At 42.3% G+C, this 13,835-nt stretch overlaps 1 protein-coding gene and 1 pseudogene across 2 annotated transcripts in view; both read left to right on the top strand.

The window, feature by feature from the left end:
• Nucleotides 1-13,835, top strand: part of LOC122562291 (sodium-coupled monocarboxylate transporter 1-like) — a 161,231-nt gene that overhangs the window by 124,418 nt on the left and 22,978 nt on the right. For both annotated transcript variants that reach the window (XM_088000750.1, XM_043715096.2), the window contains exons 13-14: nt 6,468-6,538; nt 9,296-9,382. In XM_088000750.1, the coding sequence (XP_087856876.1) occupies nt 6,468-6,538; nt 9,296-9,382 (158 nt within the window). The remainder of the gene's footprint in view (nt 1-6,467; nt 6,539-9,295; nt 9,383-13,835) is intronic.
• Nucleotides 4,545-4,639, top strand: LOC122562370 (U6 spliceosomal RNA; annotated as a pseudogene).

The following is a 13,835-nucleotide window of genomic DNA, read 5'->3' as shown; positions in this document are numbered from 1 at the left end:
GCGGCAGTATTTCATCACACACCTGACTTGTGACTTGTAGACAGTGGACAAGCTTTGGGGAGTCAGGAGGTGAGTTACTCATGCCTGAGTATAATAGAGTATAATAGTAGGGAAGTGTTGTGACAACTATACAAGGTATTAGTGATACCATACCTGGAGTACTGCATACAAATTTATTCCCTTTAAAGACAGATGTAGCAACTTGAAGTCAGTTCAGACAAGGTTCACTGATTCCAAAGCTGAAAAATGTGTTGCTGGAAAAGCACAGCAGGTCAGGCAGCATCAAAGGAGAAGGAGAATTGATGTTTCGGGCATAAGCCCTTCTTCAGGAATGAGGAGGGTGTGCCAAGCAGGTTAAGATAAAAGGTAGGGAGGAGGGACTTGGGGGAGGGGCATTGGGAATGCAATAGTTGGAAGGAGGTTAAGGTGAGGGTGATAGGCCGGGGGTGGGGGGGCGGCGTGGAGAGGTCGGGAAGAAGATTGCAGGTCAGGAAGGCGGTGCTGAGTCCAAGGGTTGGGACTGAGAAAAGGTGGGGAATGGGGAAATGAGGAAGCTGGAGAAATCTGCATTCATCCCTTGTGGTTGGAGGGTTCCTAGGCGGAAGATGAGGCGCTCTTCCTCCAGGCGTCGTGTTGCTATGATCTGGCAATGGAGGAGGCCAAGGACCTGCATGCCATGTTGGGTGCAGCGGATGCACCTCCACACACATCATTTACTGCATACGCTGCACCCGATGTGGCCTCCTCTATATTGGGGAGACAGGCCGCCTACTTGCGGAACGTTTCAGAGAACATCTCTGGGACACCCGGACCAACCAACCCAACCACCCCATGGCTCAACACTTTAACTCCCCCTCCCACTCCACCAAGGACATGCAGGTCCTTGGCCTCCTCCATCGCCAGACCATGGCAACACGACGCCTGGAGGAAGAGCACTTCATCTTCCACCTAGGAACCCTCCAACCACAAGGGATGAATGCAGATTTCTCCAGCTTCCTCATTTCCCCTCCCCCCACCTTTTCTCAGTCCCAACCCTTGGACTCAGCACTGCCTTCTTGACCTGCAATCTTCTTCCTGACCTCTCCGCGCCCCCCCCCCCCCCCCCCCACCCCCCTCCCCTCCGGCCTACCACCCTCACCTTAACCTCCCCCCACCTATCGCATTCCCAAAGCCCCTCCCCCAAGTCCCTCCTCCCTACCTTTTATCTTAGCCTGCTTGGCACACCTTCCTCATTCCTGAAGAAGGGCTTATGCCCGAAACGTCGATTCTCCTGCTCCTTTAATGCTGCCTGACCTGCTGCGCTTTTCCAGCAACACATTTTTCAGCTCTGCAGTCCTCACTTTCTCCTCACTGATTCCAGAGCTGAGTGGTTTGCCTTGTGAAGAGAGTTTGAGCAGCTTAGATCAGTAGTCTTTGTAGTTTAGAAGAATGACAAGAGATCTAATTGAGTCGTATAAGATACTAAAGGAGATTAACAAAGTAGGCACAGCGTGTTTCCTTAAGTGGGGAAATCTAGAATGAGAAGTCATAGTTTTAGCATAAGCAGGAACAGATTTAAAACCAAGATGAGAAGAAATTATTTCTCACCCAGGTCTGTGAATTTGTGGAAGTCACTCCTCAAGAGTATGGTGGATAGTGGGACATTGAGTAAATTTAAGGAAGAGATAGACAGATCTCTAATTAATACAGGGTTTAAGGGTTATGGAGAACAGGCAGGAAAGTAGAGTTGAGCACACGATGTAATCAGCCATGATCACGTTAAATGGCAGTAGGCTCGAAGGGCTGGATAGCTTACTCCTGCTCCATGTCCTTATAAACCAGCATGGTTCAAATGAAGCCTGCCTAACAAAACAGCTCTCTCGCTCTCTCTCTCTTTCCCAAGCATTGGTGCAGAGCCCCATGAATCAGAACTCATTTCTTCCAAACAAATCTCTGAACCAAGAATTTACCTCTCTAATCTTATTTACCCTATGCAAATTTGGACATGTTGAAGTAGTGATCCTGAGATTATTACCTTCGTGGTTTTGCTTTTTAAATTAGTCCCAAGCTGTTTGTAAAATCTCAGCAGAATCTCTCTTTCATCATCCTACCCTTGTCATCGATACCTATGTATACCACAGCAACTGGATTCTTTCCCTACCACACCAAGTTCCTCTCCAGTCTCAAAGTAGTGTCTTTCACTTTAATACGAGGTAGACAACACAGCCTTCAGGACTCTGTCTTTGTTTCAGAGAACACTATTTATTCTCCTATAATATCCTGTATTACTACTACATTTCTCTTTTCTCCCCACAGTTGAATAGCACTCTGTACCATGATGTTGTGTTCAGTGTGCTTATCCTCCCTGCAGTCTGTGCCCTTGATCATACCAGGAGCAAGAATCTCATGCCTGCTGGACAAGGGCACTGGCTGAAGCTCCTCTAAAACTAAATTCTGGATTGTAATACCTGCCTCACTTGGAGTCACACCCTCCTTAACCATGATCACAAGGGATGTAACTGTCTCCTCGAAACAGTGTCCAGATAACTCTTCCCCATTCTGGTGTGTCGCAGTGCCCATACCTCAAACTCCAGCTCATCAACTCTGAGCTGAAGTTTCTTGAGCACCCACTTGCTGCAAATTCACAGGATGCCGGTATCACTGGACCATCCCTAGTTGCCCTTGAGAAAGTGGTGGTGAACTTCCTTCTTGGTACTCCAGCAGTCCATTTCGCATAGATAGTCACATAATGCTGTGAGGGAGGAGTTCCAGGATTTTGGCCCAGTGAAACTGAAGGCAGGGTGCTGTATATCTAAGTCAGACTGGTGAGTAGCTTGTTTGGATACTTATAGGTAATGACTTTCCCATGCATCTACTGCTGCTCTTGTCCTTCTAGTTAATGGCCATGGATTTGGAAGATACTGTTTGAGGAGCCTGAGTGAACTTCTACAATGCATCTTGTAAATGGTATGCACTGCTTCTACTGAACGTCATTGGTGGAGAGACTGAATGATTGACACCACATCCACAAGCAATGAACTGCTTTATCCTGGATGGTATCAAGCTTCTTTGTTGTTGGAGCTATACTCATCCAGGAAAGTGGGGAAGACTCCATTTCACTCTTGACTTGCACTTTGTAGATGGTGGACAGGCTTTGGGGATTCAAGTGAGTTCCTGATGATGGACTTTTGCCCAAACGTCGATTCTCTTGCTCCTCGGATGCTGCCTGAACTGCTATGCTTTACCAGCACCACACTCTTGACTCCCTGCAACAGTCCGAACCTCTAACCTATTTTGTAGCCACATTGTTTACGTGGCTAGTCCAGTTCACTTTCTGGTTAATGGTAATCCCCAAGGAATCTGAAGTCAGGGACTCTGCTAAGATTGATAGTGGGGAATTCAGTAATGACAATGCAATTGAAGTTAATGGTGATGGTTAGATTCTCTCTTATTGGATCTAGTCATTTCCTGCCACTTGCTTCGCACAAATGTGACATGCCACTTACCAAGCCCGGATATCATCGAGTTCTTCCTGCATTTGGACATGGACTGTTTCACTATTGGAGGTGTCAGAAATAGTACTGAGTGTTGTGCAATCAGTAAACACCTCCACTTCTGACCTTATGATGGAGGGATGACCACTGATGAAGTGGGCTTAGTATCTGTTTGATGCCTTGTTACTAGTGTCTAGGAAGTTTTTACTTTCATTTCACTTTCCTGATAAATGTACTGATGTGGAAATCATTAATGAAAAAAATAACAGAATGTGAATCCATTCTTGATTGTAACTTTACGTCTTGTTTTAATGCATGCACATAGCTGAAAGAAAGTGGTCAAAGGTGAACCCGTAACATTGAGTCTGTGGTACATTCATCCTTGCATGTGTAGTTTCATTCAGAAAAAGGATTAGAGCTTGAAACCTGAATGTTGTAGTTGTTTTCATTTATGCCATGGAAACCTTGTTACCTGGGTACGTGTTGGCTAAATTTGGCAGAACAGGAATAGGCAGGTTTCTACCCATTAACATTTCTTGTGAATTGGAGGCCAACTGTAATGAGGTAAATGCATCATTTGTTGGATAAGGGCCAATACTGTGCACAAGGCGTGATAGAATGCCCCTATCATTTAGTGTCACTTAGCATTCCCTTATGCTTAGTATTCTTAAAGACTTTTCTGACAAACCAAAAAAAGATTATTTCCCTTCTAGAGCTGATAATCAAGTGATCGATTTCCATCCTGTATACATGCATAATGGTCCACTTTGAAAGCTCATTTAAAATCTTTGAAAATTCTATCATTTCATTAGTTGTGCAATATACTGAAGCTACTTTCCTGCCAAGTGGTGATGATATCCAAACTGCAAACAAACCATTTTGATATCTCTGTAGCTGGAAATACGACTAAGTTAGCAGCTGCAAAAAGTCATCTCTGCCATACTTGTAACAGCTGAGAAGGTGAAAAGGAAATTTAGGATTGAGGTGTTCATTAACATTCTAGTTGTTTGCTATAGAAACATTTTTTGCTCAATGGGAATGGGCTAGGAACTGCCAAATTTTATAAGCAGCATGCTTTGGCAGTACATATGCTAAAATTGGAAGGATACAGAGAAGATTAGTATGGTACACAGAGGATGCCACTCAAATTTGTGTTTTGAGCTTTTGGGGGCCTTTGTGGCACAGTGGTAGTGTCCTTACCCTAGACCAAGGAGCCCTGGTTCAAGTCCCACCTGCTCCAGAGGTATGTAACAACATCTCTGAACAGGTTGATTAGAAAAAGCGGTTTAATAAAAAGAAATTAGATTAGTACAGTGGAAGAAAGGCTTTACTGTAAGTCATGATAATTCAAACTCTTTGAAAGCATATCCAATTGGTCTCACTTTCTCACCACCCTGTAAATATTTTAAAGCATTTTATCCAATTCAGTCATGAAAGTTACTGTCTAATGTTTCCGTTACACTTTCAGGCAGTGCATTTATTTCATCACATTAACTTGCTGTGAAAAAAAGAAATATTCATGTCACCTTCTGGTTCTTTTAACTGTTACCTTAAACCTGCATTCTCTGTCACCTGGAACAATTTTTCTTTAACAAAGCTAGTTATAATTTTGAACCTCACAAACAAACTTCCTCTTAATTTTCTCTGCTATCAGCTTCTCTAGTGTCTCCACATAACTGAAGCTTGTCATGTCTTGGATCATTTGAATAAACCTTCTCCAAGGGCTTGACAGTCTTATAAATTGCATGTCCAAACTGAGGTTCTGTCCCCTGCATCATTATCACTCTGTAGTACTGCCCCTCGCATTGGTATTACCATGTAATACTGATCATGTCTCCAATATTACTCTAAACTACCAAGTTTTGCATTATTGGCCTGCAATACAGTTTAAATTGTTATACCAATATTGATTAGTGTTAATTCAGTAATGAGAACACAATGATTCAACAAATTGAAACTCTGGTTGATTCTGCTAAGAATTCCTATATAAAAGTTGTGTGTAAATTTTATCAAGAAACTCGTTTTCATTCATAATTGCTTATGTTAGACAGAAGATAGACTCAAAAATTACACTTCCATTACTAACGTGTATATCTTAATTCTGGTGATTGGATGATTGAGATTTCCTAGGGTTTATTGGTAGATGTAGAAATCTGGTCCTTTCTAAAAACAATTTTGCAGATTTCTCTAGCAAACAGGATCCAGTAAGAAAATTGACTGGACACACTGAATTTAATGGCTTTGTATTTGAAGCTTTTTCTGTCAAATTGTAGAGGAAGGTTAGCAATTGAGACAATATTAAAGCATTATATCTGAAGATCAGGGATTCTGCTAAGGTGTGTAAATGCAATGAAGATACACATCTTATCCACCACTGTGCTAGGCTACCATTCCTCTCCAAATACCCAAAGATAGGGATATGGCTGGAATGAGCTCTCTGTGTTCAAAAGGATGCACCTGCAAAAATGTTGTCATTGCTTTATGCCACTATCTGGAGCAAGAGGTTCTCAAGAAACATTCTCCTATGTTCTTCTGCTTCCAATAGAGTAAGTAGGTCTTAATTAGAAGGAAAACATTCACAGAGGGGTTTGGTGACCTTTTCCATTGAAAGTTTGGGATCTTGTTAGAGATATTTGCAGGATTTGCTCCAGCTCTCAAATTTCATCTTATTGAAATTCTGGTGAGGCTTACAGCAGGAAAAAGGATAATCTGCTCAGTGTTTTTCCTTCTGATATACCCCATGTTGGGTTAGAAAATTAATCCATGGGTTCCTTCGTAGAAGAAGACATAACAGAACACACTGGGAAGAATCTTCAATGAAATTTTTTTTCAGATCCAGGACTTGATTGGATTTTCAGATTCCACATTAAGAGCTTCAATGAGATTTGAGACTATTTCATACAATAAACAAATTGCAAGGTCTTTTAGAGATATGACTTTAAAAATATACTATTTGACTAAGATTAATCTCTTAACTGTTCTTCTGTGATGCAGCAATGACTTTTGGACTAGTTACAATAGGCCTGACTGGAATCAGTTCTCTCATGGGAAGAAATATAATTCAGGTAAATAAATTTCAAAAGGCAAAGTATTGTCGGCACTGACATAGTGAAATATGAGAGGAAAATGCTATAAATACTGAAAGAGGAAATGTTGAGTATTTTTATAATACCTTTTATAGCACCTTTTTTTATAGATGAACTTCAAATTATTTATGACAAGTATAAATGGAACACAAGGTAGATGGTATACACTTGAACAATGAATACTTTATTGTAGGTCTCTCAGCTCCACACTGGTTTTTAGTCTGTCCCCTAGCTCCCACCTCCAGGTCAGCTGATCCACTCTCTTCAAAGGACAGCACACACCCAACTACATACATATCATTTATTTCAACATCCCTTTAACCATAGATATGCATCTAACAATTATAGCTATTATAGTGACATTGTAGATAACATATGTACATCACTATGCTTTTGGAGCGCTGCTCCTTCATCAGGTGGTCATCAAGTGAAGGAGCAGCACTCTGAAAGCTAGTGCTTCCAAATAAACCTATTGGACTATAACCTGGTGTTGTGTGATTTTTAACTTTGTACACCCCAGTCCAACACTGGCATCTCCAAATCAGGAATCCAGATACACTTCATCCACTGATTCCGCATTGTCCACCGTGCTTGTAATGTCCTCAAAGAATTCCAATAAATTAATTAAACATGACCTGCCTTTCATAAGCCAATGGTGTGCCTGCCCGATGGGACAATTTCTATCCAGATGTCCTGCTATTTCCTCCTTGATGATAGATTCAAGCAGTTTCCTCACTGCAGAAGTTAATCTAACAGGCCTATAGTTACCCGCCTTTTGTCTACATCCTTTTGTAAACAGTAGCATCACATTTGCTGTTTTCCAATCTGCCAACCGCCCCAGAGTCCACTTAATTCTGGTAAATTACCAAAAGTGCAATTGTTATTTCCCCTATTGTCCCTTTCAGTACTCTGGGATACATATCATCAGGGCTGGGAGACTGGTCTATCTTTAGCCCCATTAGCTTGCCCAACACACTCTCTTTAGTGATAATGATAGTTTCGAGCTCCTCACTTGCCATAGTCTCCTTGTCATCAATTATTGGCTTGTTATTTGTGTCTTCACTGTGAGACCGACAGAAAACATCTGTTCAAAGCCTCAGCCATTTCCTCATTCCCCATTATTAAATCCCCCTACTCAACATCTAAAGGATCAATGTTTACTTTAGCCACTCTTTTTCATTTTATATATTTATAGAAATATTTGCTCTCTGTTTTTTTATATTCTGAGCCAGTTTATTGTCATAATCTTTCCTTATAGCTTTTTTCCTGGCTTTCTGTTGACCTTTAAAGATTTTCCAATCCCTGACTTTCCCACCAATCTTTGCTACTTTGTATGCATTAGCTTTCAATTTGATACCCTCCTTTATTTCCTTAGTTATCCATGGATGATTTTCCCTTTGCCTACAATCCTTCCTTTTCACTGCTATATACTTCTGCTGAGCATTGTGAATAATCACTTTGAAAGTCCTTCACTGTTCCTCAATTGTCCCACTACGTAATCTTTGCTCCCATTCTATCTTAGTCAACCTCTCCCTCATCACATTGTAGCCTCCTTTAAGTGCAAGACATTGATATTGGATTTTGCCTTCTCACCCTCCATCTGCACTTTAAATTCATCCATACTGTGATCGTTCCTTCCAGATATGAATTCCTCCTCAAGACTACTTTGACCATCTTGGTTTGATCAATCAATATGTAGATTAAAATCCCCCTTGATAATTGCCATTTCTACATGCATCAAGTATTTCTTTGTTTATTGCCAACCCTACCATGATATTGTTATTTGGTGGCCTATAGACTACGCCTATCAGTGATATTTTCCCCTTACTATTTCTAATTTCCACCCACATTGATACAACCTTTTTCTCCATGGAACCTATATCATCTCTCACTGCTGCCCAGATGTCGTTCATAAATATCAGAGTTACCCCACATCCCTTTCCTTCCTGTCTGTTCTTCTGAATAGTCTGATACCTTTTCTTATTGAACTCCCAGTCGTGACCACCCTGCAACCATGTCTCTGTAATGGCCTCTAAATCATACGCATTCATGATGATTTGTGCCGTCAACTCATTTACATTGTTTCAAATGCTGCAAGCATTCAGGAAAAGTGCCCTTATACCAGTTTTTATACCTTTGTGTTGAATCCTAACCCCTCCACCAGAGGAACCTTTACTTTTAAACATTCTCTCTTTTTCTGCTGCTTACCTGGTTTCCATTCATCTTCGTGCTACACTGCCCAGCTGCTTCTTGCTTTTTATTTACTGTATTGATTCTCTTTCTCCTTAAGCCCTCACCCTCTCTAGATAACTCTGAGCCTCCCCTTAGGTTCCCATTCCTTCAGCCAAACTAGTTTAAAGTCCACCCAATATGGGAAGTATTTAATCCAGTCAGCCGATCGTTATTTCTGCTGATACCGACTTCATGACCATCTCCTGGATCACTTGGAGTGGGCATCTACGACCACTAGTGACATCTGTCCCTCTGCAAAATCAATGGGAATCTGCTGTCATGGTGATTGAGGCCATTCCCATGATGGAGTGACAACGGTGCAGGATGTCCTTACTAATGTGCAGGACTCACATGATCCTGCTTTTTCCTCAATCTCTCAGTCCAGCTTTGGACTACATACATAACAATTTTACTTTGTTTAGACATGTACAAATGTAACGACAATTTAACTTTACACAAATATTTCTAGTAGTAAGTGTGCTTTTTATTTGTTATTCTATCTAGGCAACACTAACTTTTGAAGGAATGATCCTAGGACCCATACTAGGTGTATTTACTTTAGCAGCATTATTTCCAAAGAGCAATGGTAAGGTAAGGCCATAAACTAATTTTCAAGCATCAATAAAGACTAATTTTAGTACTTAAGTACGGTATTTGTGGAGATATGATTCCACTGGCGCAATTGTGATGGAGTACAATCCTGGCTTATCTAGTGAATCTGGTGCAAAACTTAGACACGGGGTTAATGATAATGTTTAATTTGCATGGATGAACCAGAATTATTTTCAAAGGATGAACCACTCACCCAAGATACTCCAGGAAGCCCCTGTTACATTTTCAAAAAGGGAACACGATGAATTGTGTAAGAGGACAAGTATGAGGCAATGGAAGACGCCCAGGAAAATCAGACTGACTGGGTTGCTTTTTAAAGGAACTGACACAGACATGATTCAATTTGATTTATTATTGTCACATGTACCAAGATACAGTGAAAAGTATTGTTTTGTGTGCTAACCAGACCTATCATACCTTACATAAGTACATCAGGGTAACAGAACAAAATACAGGTATTCTGTGTGACAGCTACACAGAATGTGCAGAGAAAGATCAACTCTAATATGATGGGCCGAATGGTTCTGTGCAGCTGCATTCTAAGATTCAATTTCCACAAAATTCCACTGCGTTAACACCTATAGTTTATGCTGCCTCTGTTCAAAACAGCATCCAGGCCAATGTGACCTTCTGGTCCAATCCTCACCAGAAGCCACACTGGGAGGAATCAGTGTGAGCACAATGGGTCCACACCTAAATATTGCACAGTCGATGGATCAAGCATAGCATCTCGGAGTTGGACGTGCATTTGAGCAATAAGAGCTCTCATTCACACTCTTAAAGAAACACCAAATCATTGGGATAGATTTGTACTGGCTGCTGCTGAATTAGTAAAAATATTTGCTGGATTATTATTTAGTCTACCAAATTATTGTATAATAGGATATTAAAGAAGCTGAACTCTATTGGAAATCTTATAGCATGTGGTCTTGATTCAGAATTCAAGGGCTCTGTTCAGAATACTTCATTTCAGATAAGAGTGAAGCAGTTTCTCCCCTTGTGGACCTACAGCAGATGGAGAGAAATGAGCAGTGGTATCAGGAGAGGATACGGGTAAGGGAACCCTGTGCCCTTTTGCTTTGAAAGGTCTACAAGAAACAAATTTCTTCATTTAACTTTAGCAAGTAATATTAGATTCAACCACTTCATCAAGGAGGTGCTCACTGAAATCTCCCACCAGTTGCAGCAGGATCTGCAGCCACAGAGTGATAGAATATTAATACTGAGCTTATCTCTGTCAGATTCACTGAGCTCATCCAGAGGATATTTGCATCTTGTTCCAGTTTGCTATTCAGATATGTAAGTGAGATAACAGACTTTGCGCGCAAAGACACCACAATACATTTCATTCTATTTTGCCAGAGAGAAGTAGCTATCACCTCGTGCCCCTTTGTTTTATTCACTTGTAGAGTGTGGATCTTGCTGGCTAGGCCAATATTTATTGGAAATGAAAGGTTCCTGATGAAGGGCTCCTGCCCAAAATGTCGGTTTTCCTGCTCCTCGGATGCTGCCTGACCTGCTGTGCTTTTCCAGCACCACACTAATATTGACTGATTTCCAGCATCTGCAGTCCTCACTTTCACAAATATTTATTGGTCAAACCTACTTTCCCTTGAGAAAGTGGTGATTAGATTAGATTAGATTACTTACAGTGTGGAAACAGGCCCTTCGGCCCAACAAGTCCACACCGACCCACCGAAGCGCAACCCACCCATACCCCTACATTTACCCCTTTTAACCTAACACTACGGGCAATTTAGCATGGCCAATTCACCTGACCCGCACATCTTTGTGACTGTGGGAGGAAACCGGAGCACCCGGAGGAAACCCACGCAGACACGGGAAGAACGTGCAAACTCCACACAGTCAGTCGCCTGAGTCGGGAATTGAACCCAGGTCTCTGGCGCTGTGAGGCAGCAGTGCTAACCACTGTGCCACCGTGCCAGTGATGAGCTGCCGTTTTAGACCACTGCAACACATGCATTCTAGGTGGCTCCACACTGCCCTGAGAAAGGGAATTCCAGGATTTGGACCCACCCATTGTTTGCACATGCATCATTGCAGACATCACGTGCAAGTTCTATGGTGTCTTCTAAAGTACCTCTAGTGCCAGGATTTGAGCTGGTGGCAGCAAGAATGAGAGCTGTTTCTTCCTCAATACGATCTTCCTGCTCTCCTTTCACTATCTGACCGGAGTGTAGTTCTTTAGTGTCAGAAAGACGAAAGCAACAAGACAGACAGGTAAATTGTTCAAGAGGAGAAATGTGAGGCAATGAAGAAAGCCCAAAAAAGTCAGACTGACTGGCTTGCTTCCAACAATCTGACCGATTGATAGAAATTGTCGATTGATGAAAGGGAATGTGATGCTTTGAGTACTGAGAGAGAACACTGGAGGGATGGTGGATATGACATTTGAAAGTGTGTTTCCTAAGCTTGACCACTCATGTGAAGTCATTGGCAATCTTGTGCATCCTGCTACTTGGCGTTGACACCATAGCTATCTACTCCCACTGCCTTCTGAGAGTTCTGCCATATGGTTTTTAGTGAGGAGTCGGAAATGGTTGAGCAAGAAGAATATAAATCATAAAAAGATTTTGGGATGAAGGTAAAGTGGGATGTCAGAAAGATGACAAAATACATGCACACTGACGTCTCCAGTAGTTTCAGCACTGTTGCTGGCCATGATCTCAATTATTGTCATTCCAATGGTAGCAGGCACCGTTTTCTCCATGAACCCCTCCAGCAATGCACCAGTGTGTCCTGCAAGAGAGAGAAAAGTGCATCAGTAAGTTCTACACAAAGCAACTGGGTGATGTGGCTCTCAAACTGAATAACTTGCATTGAATGCAAATTGTAAGATTTGGGTTGAAAATGTGTTGCTGGAAAAGCGCAGCAGGTCAGGCAGCATCAAAGGAGCAGGAGAATCGACGTTTCAGGCATGAGCCCTTCTTCAGGAATGAGGAGAGTGTGCCAAGCAGGCTAAGATAAAAGGTAGGGAGGAGGGACTTGGGGGAGAGGCTCTCCGCCCCCACCCCCACTCCGGCCTATCACCCTCATCTTAACTTCCCTCCACCTATCACATTTCCAACGCCCCTCCCCCAAGTCCCTCCTCCCTACCTTTTATCTTAGCCTGCTTGGCACACTCTCCTCATTCCTGAAGAAGGGCTCATGCCCGAAACGCCGATTCTCCTGCTCCTTTGATGCTGCCTGACCTGCTGTGCTTTTCCAGCAACACATTTTCAGCTCTGATCTTCAGCATCTGCAGTCCTCACTTTCTCCTGTAAGATGTGGGTGTAATGTAAGCAATGGTGGAAAGCTTGAGAGTGAAGCAAGGTATATGGATTTAGGTACAAGACTTGGTTGATAGAAATTATTGATAGGTGAATGGGAGTGTGATGCTGTGAGTACTGAGAGAACACTGGATGAATGGTGGATATGACATTTGAAACTGTATTTCCTGAGCTTAACCACTCATTGATGTTTTTGTGACCATGTCTGTGGCCAGCAAGGTTTTGGAAAGAATTCTGAGGGATAGGATTTATGACTATTTGGAAAAGCATAGCATGATTAAAGGCAGTCAGCATGGCTTTGTGAGGGGCAGGTCATGCCTCACAAATCTTATTGAGTTCTTTGAGGAGGTGAAGAGACAGGTTGATGAAGGTCAAGCAGTTGGTGTAGTGTACATGGACTTCAGCAAGGCATTTGATAAGGTTCCCATGGTAGGCTCATTCATAAAGTCAGAAGGTATGGGATACAGGGAGATTTGGCTCTCTGGATTTAGAATTGGCTGGCTGACAGAAGGCGGAGAGTGGTTGTAGATGGAAAGTATTCTGCCTAGAGGTCAGTAGTGAGTGGCGTCCCGCAGGGCTCTGTTTTTGGGCCTCTGCTCTTTGCAGTTTTTATAAATGACTCGGATGAGGAGGTTGAGGGGTGGGTTAGTAAATTTGCCAATGACACAAAGGTTGAAGGTGCCATTGATAGTAACAAGGGTTATTGCAGGCTGCAGCACGACATAGACAGGATGCAGAGGTGGGTTGAGAAATGGCAGATGGAGTTCAACCTGGATAAATGCGAAGTGATGCATTTTGGAAGGTCGAACTTGAATGCTGAATATAGGATTAAAGATGGGATTCTTGGCAGTGTAGAGGAACAGAGAGATCTTGGTATTCAAGTGCAAAGATCCCTCAAAGTTGCCACCCAAGTGGATAGGGTTGTTAAGAAAGCATATGGTGTTTTGGCTTTCATTAACAGGGGGGTTGAGTTTAAGAACTGCAAGGTTTTGCTGCAGCTCTACAAGTCTCTGGTGAGACCACATTTAGAATATTGTGTCCAGTTCTGGTCGCTCTATTATAGGAAAGATGTGGAGGCTTTGGAGAGGGTGCAAAGAAGGTTTACCAGGATGCTGCCTGGACTGGAGGGCTTGTCTTACAAG

Source organism: Chiloscyllium plagiosum, unplaced genomic scaffold (assembly GCF_037043375.1).
Source record: "Chiloscyllium plagiosum isolate Xiang-an unplaced genomic scaffold, Cpla_swu_hap1 HiC_scaffold_25, whole genome shotgun sequence".
Classification (NCBI taxonomy): domain Eukaryota; kingdom Metazoa; phylum Chordata; class Chondrichthyes; order Orectolobiformes; family Hemiscylliidae; genus Chiloscyllium; species Chiloscyllium plagiosum.
This window is presented reverse-complemented; position numbering and strand designations above follow the sequence as displayed.